This window comes from Halyomorpha halys, unplaced genomic scaffold, assembly GCF_000696795.3.
Source record: "Halyomorpha halys isolate HHAL.00 unplaced genomic scaffold, Hhal_1.1 Scaffold145.1, whole genome shotgun sequence".
NCBI classification, from domain to species: Eukaryota; Metazoa; Arthropoda; class Insecta; order Hemiptera; family Pentatomidae; genus Halyomorpha; species Halyomorpha halys.
The window spans coordinates 52,820-61,013 of record NW_027115461.1 but is presented as its reverse complement, the minus strand read 5'-3'; the positions used below and the strand labels follow the sequence as shown (position 1 = coordinate 61,013).

At 31.2% G+C, this 8,194-nt stretch overlaps 1 protein-coding gene across 1 annotated transcript in view; it reads left to right on the top strand.

The window, feature by feature from the left end:
• Positions 1-4,088: 4,088 nt before the first annotated feature.
• LOC106678485 (chymotrypsin-1) overlaps positions 4,089-8,194 on the top strand; it is a 10,733-nt gene continuing 6,627 nt past the window's right edge. Inside the window, exons 1-3 of the mRNA XM_014417005.2 lie at positions 4,089-4,156; positions 7,186-7,277; positions 7,508-7,688. Coding sequence (XP_014272491.1) covers positions 7,188-7,277; positions 7,508-7,688 — 271 coding nt within the window. The 5' untranslated portion in view covers positions 4,089-4,156; positions 7,186-7,187. The remainder of the gene's footprint in view (positions 4,157-7,185; positions 7,278-7,507; positions 7,689-8,194) is intronic.

The following is an 8,194-nucleotide window of genomic DNA, read 5'->3' as shown; positions in this document are numbered from 1 at the left end:
TAAGTAGCAAATCTGTTCAAGAGGCGTTAGTGGGATATTTAAAAAAGATACTGTAGGGCAGGAGAGTAGAGGTGATCTGGTGGGATTTGTCAGATATCATTCTTCAATGAATGTTTTGTGTAACTGCAGAGTTTGTGATGCAGTAGTAGGGTCATTAATTACAAACAGTGCACATGAGTCATCAGAGTATGTTATGAGGACAGCCTACTGATTAAAGACTATATTTTAATCAATATTGAAGTATTTATTAATTTTTTTGTGCTATCTTGTAAATATAAGCCATTATTAGTCTTCATAGTATAAAAGGTTCAACTTTTTACAGTTTTACATTTATTTATTTTGTTAATTTTTAGGAGCTGCAGTGTTTATGCAATGTCAGGCCCTAACATGCATCAAGCAACGGAGGGAGGACATGCTGAAGTTGTGAAGGCCCTGCTTGATGCTGGTGTTGCGGCGGATATGGAAGACGAGGACCAGAACACTACCTTACATCTTGTAGCAAAGTGGGAAACATTGCAGTTGTAAAGATGTTGATTGATGCTGGAATAGCAGTGAATATGAAAGGGCAGGCTCAGTGGACAGCTTTACATTGGGCAGGATAGGAAGGACACTTGGATGTGTTGACAATGCTGCTTAATGCCGGGACAGCGGTGGATTTGAAAGATCACAGACAGACTTAAAATGTGATGTAAAAATTCATTTTTTATAGTATACATGTTGCTCTGTGACAAACTGTGAATATATCGATTGTATCACAAGCTGTATCGATATATTGATTGTAACAGCATGTGGAAGGTTGCTAAGGGTTGTGTGTTGTTTGTTCTCACTACAGTAAGAACGTTTTATGTTATCTAATTGTAACTAATAAAAGAATAAGATCAGTAAAAAAAATTTATTTGTGTCCACCACCCTCGCGTTAAATACAGACCAGTCCTTTGCAATATGCAGCAAGGAGAGGAAAGTAGTAACTTTGCTGTTGGAAACAGGAGAGACCCTGGATCTAAGTCAGAGAGTGGTTGGACACCATTAATGGTAGTCGCAGCTGTAGCAGACTACCTGAGGTCCAGGGGCGGAGTCGAGTGATATCCAACAGCCTGGTTTTCTTCTGCGACAGTGTGCGAATTAGAGGTCAACTGAACTATAGTGTGAATTTTTTAAAATTTTATTTGTTTTGATAAATAAAAGAAACACCAAAAACATTAAATTCAGTTATATTTTTATTTTTGTAAAACCATTTTTAGTTTTTTAAATCATTTTTATCAGTGATATTAAATGAACAATTTTTATAATTTCATAAAATTTTATTCCTCACAATTTATTTCATTATTCTTAACTGTTCTTATTTTATTAATTTCACTTAACTGCATATGAAATTCATAATGTAACTGAAATTATGTATTTAAGGTAGGTATATGTTTATCACATTACTGAATTTATAAAAACACCTAATCATGGGTTTTCTATTTGTGTGACTATCAGAGTCGAACTATTTATCATGTAAAAAAAAAAAGTACTTAGTTTTTAATAATACATTTAGTGTATATTACACAATTACTTCATCATCATCCACATTAATTAGGAGTAGGAGATATCCTTGTATGTCTTTCCCTCCGTCAGTTCTGATGTCTATTAATGTGATTATGGATGTACTTTATACTGATTACATATGGATGTACTATTAATGGGATTAATTATGTACTTTATTTCTAAATGGTGTACTGCATTTCCTCTTCCTCTTATCTCCGGAGGGGACAATGCCCACTGCAACAATGCTCACAAGTCATCTCTGCTTTGCTGCTGCAATAATGAGGGTTGGTCCATAAAAATTATTATCATTATTATGCCTACCTTGAATAACTAATAAGGAGAAAGAACTCTGGAAACAAAACCTAGTGAAGAATACTATATACTTATGCTCTTTAAATGTATTTATATTTACATTTTTACGGTCAGCTATATATACATATGTTTATATTTATATGTTATATGCTCTTTGTAAGTTGATGACTTACAAAGAGTATATAAATTGGAAAAGGAGTTAAAAAAAGGTATTAGAAGAGAAGAGTTTGGAAGAAATTTGTTGAGGTGTAGGATAACGGACGAATCAATACCCATATTTTTTGGGGGGGGAGGGAGGAGTGGAATTAAAAAGCTAAATATTAATTTAGTACAGGTTTTGCTTATTTGGTAATATAGCTCCCTCATTTTTCTAGGTTTTTCAATAATTCTTAAATCAAACAATTGGTACACATCTCATCTTACAAGAACCCAAGAAGAGAAAAGAGGTAGTTATTCCACCCCAATTTTTGATTAGTTTAATGAAAACTGCGTATAATTACTAGTCAAAATTTATAAGTCTGCCAAGTATATGTAGGGGAATAAAAAATGGTGGCTGTTTCTTAACGAAAAAAAAGATTAATGTTTCATTCAGAGGTCTATATCATTAAAACTACCAACAACACTAGAAAACCTAAGAGAACATTGTTTAAAGTAGAGTAAATTTACTAAAATATTAGCCCTAATAGAGCTATTTACGTTCAATAGTTCTCAAATATATTTTTCAGTGCGTTTTTTAATGAAATGTTGTGTTTTAAAAAGCGATATCTCCGGAACTACTGAACGTCAATAGCTCTAGTAGGGCTAATATTTTAGCAAATTCACTCTCCTTTAAATTTTGTTCCCTTAGGTTTTCTAGTGTTGGTAGTTTTTAAGATATAGAGCTCTGGAAGAAAAATTAATTTTTTTTAACGTTTTGAAACAACCGCCCGTTTTTCATTCCCCCTACATATACTTGGCAGACTCATCAGTTTTGACTAGTAATTATACATAGTTTTTATTGAAGTAATCAAACATTGGTGTGACATAATTGCCTTTTTTCTCCTCTTGGGCTCTTGTACTATCAGCTTTAAATTGTCATCTGAAGGGGCCTTCTTTCTTTAACAGAAAAATAGTGGAGGGGGAAGGAGGGTGTATCTTGTTTAGCAATCTAACCCAGTCACCTGGGGTTACTTTGATCAGGAATGATTTAGGTTCCAAAATACGCTTTTTTTCTGCTTTTGATCAAAAGAACACCATTCAATAAGCAACCTAAATTTTTAAAAACGGATTTCCGACCAAAATATATTATTTTGGTCAAAAATCTTTCTTTTTTTCCCTTATTTACCCGTCTTAAAACATTATTTGCTCAGTAAGTCTTTGATTCCTGTTTGGACTTCATTGAGGGATATATGAATAACACCGTGATATCCAAAAATTAATTTCAAAATAATATCGATCCTTGGTACTAAGTGTATCAGCCTGTGTGTCAAAAATTCTTAAACAAAATTAGCTCTAGCCGTTCAAGAAGAAATTCAGTCAACATGAAAAGAAAAAACTTTTTAATTAAACTTGGTAAATGACTCAAAACTAGAAAAAAGGTAAAATCACTAAACTATGTAACATTAAAATGGTAACTTCTCATTGGTAATACGATAAAATACCCCTACGAAGATAAACTAAATAAACTACTTTATAGCACATTAAACTAACTTTAATTTGAGTACTAATAGACATCTGTACGTCAAATGGTTTTTGAGATATAAATTTCTCAAAATAAATTCACTAACTTTTGATTTTTCAGTGTGTTTTTTTATGAAATGTTGCTTTTTAAAAAGTTATATCTTGAGAACTATTGAACGTAAATAGCTCTATTAGGGCTAATATTTTAGCAAATTTACTCTACTTTAAATGATGTTCTATTAGGTTTTCTAATGTTGTAAGTAATTTCAAAGATGTGTAGCTCTGAAAAAAAAAATATTTTTTTTTTACGTTTTGAAACAGACGCCATTTTTTATTCCACTACCTATACTTGGCAGACTTATCAATTTTGACTAGTAATTATGTATCATAAAATAACTTTATGAAATAATTTTTATTCTCATTTTGTATGCATTTAACTTTGAATTCAGATAATTTTAAAATTAGTAGAGTGTTGGACTAGGATCCCATATATTGAAAAATATAAACTTGTTATAGTTGCTATAGTGGCAACTGAATAAACAGGTACTAATTGAAATTGCTTATTCATTAGTAGGTAAATAAGCGTTTGTTATAAATACTTCGCTGGATTATCTCTTGGTGGTCTATTTCATCATTTGCAACCGATAATCAGTTTGCAGTAAGTAATTTTCATATTTATTCATCAACTATGATTGGATGTGAGATCAAAATTATATCAATTGTCTACATTAAATAAACTAAACGTGAAAAGTGCATGAATCCAATAAGTCAAGATTACTCTATAATTTTGAATTTATCTGTAATCATTCGGAAAGCAAGAATGATAATCAATCAAAAGATTTTTTTTAATCAACTTTTTTTTCTGTACTCACCAGAGCTTAAAAAGGTTATCCCAGTAGTAAACATTTAAATGGGGTGTAAGTCGTTGACCGAAGATTAATGGGAGAAAAAGATGGCCGGGAGGTGTGGTCAGCATAAAAATAAACACCTTTTAACGAAATCTTCGTTGAGCCCATGATGAAGGATTGAAATTCAGGTCGAAACGTCGGCACAAATAAATAAGTTTCATAATTATGAGAGATAGTTGACCGTGGATGACGTACGAGAAGAAGATGGTTGGGGGTGCGGTTAAAGTGAAACAGAAATAAGTTGGTGTAAGCTATTTTATTGCGCCAACGTTTCGGCTAGAATTTCTAGCCTTCTTCAGGGCTAAGAACAGAACAAGATAACAACCACAATAAGTATAGAAAATAAAAAAGAAAGTATAAACAAAATAATATAAAATGAATAATTTTACAAAATGTTGAGTGTTTGCGGCTTTAGCGCACTTGCTCAACTCCACTGGCTCATTACCAGTGATGCGGCGAGAGGGATGCGCTGGGATCTCTTCAGTTCTGCTCTACCCCTCACACGTGGGGAATAGAGTGGGCTCAGGGATCCTCAGATCGATTCTGTAAATGTTGTATATATTATTTTATCATTATGTTATTTTATTTAATTATTTTTCATGCAGATAGTCTGATTATGTTCATCTTGTCTATTCTTTTGTTTGTATATATTTTAAGAGAGTTTTTTATTTTTATTTATATATTTATTTTTTTATTTTAGTATGTATCAGATCATTTATCAATATTACCTATTGCCCACAACTGTGTGGCAGATTGTAATATCTATCAATAAATAAATCTATCTATCATCAAAAAAAAAAAAAACAATTTACAAAATAGACTTAATAAAATAAAGTAATGAGAGAAGCGGGAAATAAAATGTATACATAGTTAATTGAATAAGTAGGTAAAATAAAATAAAAATGAAGTTATATCATGCAAAGAATTATGAACATATTAGTCATTAATAATTTAAAAATTGAAATATGGAAAGAAAAAGAAAATTGAGAGGAAGAAAATATATGTAACAATAATAATTGATAAAGAGGCAAAATATAAATAAAGTATACCATAAGAAATGAATAGGAAAAAAAAATTGCTTCCTCTAAATATTTTCTACTTTTTATTTTTTATTTTTACCCTATCGTAATGTTTCCTCTTAAAAAACACTAACTCATTCTTGTGACGGTTTTTTTAATTCAATGTTTGGCCGTTATTGGCGCAGTATCCAATAGGCGTTTGATTTTCAAGCTAACAGGTTAGTTTTATTCTTTTTTTCTTTCCCCTTTCTTTATTTTACCCCCCTTCGTTTCTCAATTTTCCTCAACCACGTTATTAGTTATGTTCACCATATATTATTATTGGTGTTTTCAAAATAAATTTTTTTTTTTCTATTCATTTCTTATGGTATACTTTACTTATATTTTGCCTCTTTATCAATTATTATTGTTACATATATTTTCTTCCTCTCAATTTTCTTTTTCTTTCCGTATTTCAATTTTTAAATTATTGATAAATAAATGTTCTTTGCATGATATAACTTCACTTTTATTTCATTTCCTTAATTGTGTTATTTTACCCACTTTTTCAATCACCTATGTATACATTTTATTTCCCGCTTCTCTCATCACTTCATTTTATTAATTCTATTTTGTCAAATTATTCATTTTATGTTATTCTGTTTATACTTTCTTTTTTATTTTCTATACTTACTGTTGTTATATTGTTCTGTTCTTAGCCCTGAAGAAGGCTAAAAACTTTAGCCGAAACGTTGGCACAATAAATTGTTTCACTTTTACCGCACCCCCAACCAACTTCTCCTCGCAAATAAGTTTCATTTATTCTTGTATTATTATTATTATTATTTTTTTTTTGACCGCAACAAACAGAAAACAAAAACATGAATTAATAAACCGCATTACTTAAGAGAACAAAATTCAAATTGAATACAACCTTTTTCTACCATTGGTATTTGAAGGTGTCCAAGTGAAATATTTATATGAAGTTTGAGCTGAGCGTTCTGTGAAGAACTCTACTTAAATATTTGGAGGTTAGGGGGCTCCATCTGATGATTGAAAAATAAAACATAGTTGGGGGTGTGGTCAGCAAATAAACAAAAACTTATTTATTTGTGCCGACGTTTCTGCCTGAATTTCAAGCCTTCTTCAGGACTGAAAAAAAGATATAATAGTAAATATAGTGTATTTGGAGCGTCTTATTCATTTGTTTTTCCAAATACTCTTTATTTATTTTAGCTTATTTTTTTTTTCATTCATTTTTTATCCATTGTATCATATATTTCATTTTTCATTCATACATTTCATCTTGTTGATTTAAATTGTTTTCATTATTTTAGACATTACTTACATATTTAATTATATTTATTCCAATAATATATTTTTTTCCGCACTTCTCATTATGTTCATTTCTTCCAAACTTTCTATTTTTTAATTTTTCATAATGTTTTTTGGGTAATTCTTTCTTCTATAATATTATATTCCATCTTGTATTTTTATCAATCAACTACTTCCTACTTAATTCATTGTTATGTATATTTCCAAATTTGTTTGTTTATTATTTTCCTTTAGATTTACGTTTCTCTGAGTGATGATTGTTATCTTCTTTTTTTTTTTAGCCCTGATGAAAGTCTGAAATTTAGGTTGAAACGTTGCTACAAATAAATAAGTTTTTGTTTATTTGGGATTTTTTGCTCATCGCACCCCTGACCATCTACTCCTTATATTATATATTAAATTATTAATATTACACAATTATAATTCATTGATTAATATTTGTTTAGAGATGAAAGTACTGTTGCTATGTTGGATACTCTGCCTTTCTGTGGCTAGTACTCTCGGAGACCTCAGCTGTGACTGCGGGAGGAGAAACACTGTATGTAGATGCGATGCATTGGATTGATAAAGCTGAGATATTAGTCAGAGTTGGGCAAAAATTAGCTATTGTTGAAACTAGCTAAAATTGCCATGGATACGATATTTATTTATGAATGGTTCATTCATGAATAAGGGTGGTAAAGGCAATTTTAGCTTTTAGTTTCAACTACACCCAATTTTTGCCCACCTCTGATATTAGTCCTGTCCATTCTACAATATCGTTTCCAGGGTAGGATCATCGGTGGGCAGGTCGTCCGCAAGAACGAGTATCCTTGGATGGTCTCCCTTAACGAAGGATGTGGAGGTTCCCTCCTCACTCACTGGCATGTCCTCACCGCAGCTCACTGTACTTACGGTTTATCCGCTTCCGATCTCAAAGTCTCCGTTGGAACACATTACCAAATAGGAAGTACGTATCAATAATTTTTTAGCTTTAAGGTACTATACAGTCAGTTGGAATGACAGTAGCCATTCAAAAAAGCAAGACTGATGTGAATGATTTGAATCAAGACTCAAACACTATTATTTGATTATTTTATTGAAAACTATATATAATTACTAGTCAAAGTTGATGAATCTGCAAAGTATAACTATACTTTTGTTTGTTTATTGGCCCGACAGACCATAGAGGTCCAAGGCCTCCCGCGATGTACTTAAGATATACATCGCCCGTTTCTTGACGAGGTTTTTATAGGGTGGGTCTGTTACTCCCACGCCTATTTTTGTGAGTGCCACCCATTACCAACTCGCAATCCACGTTACCACGCTGCTACCGTCACTCCCCTGCAAAGTATAGTTAGAGGGATTAAAAAATGGCAGATGTTTCAAAATGTTAATTTTTTTTAATTATATTATTTCAAAAATTTTTTGAGACAAGGTAATATTTATTAAATAAATCAATTTTATATCCAAATC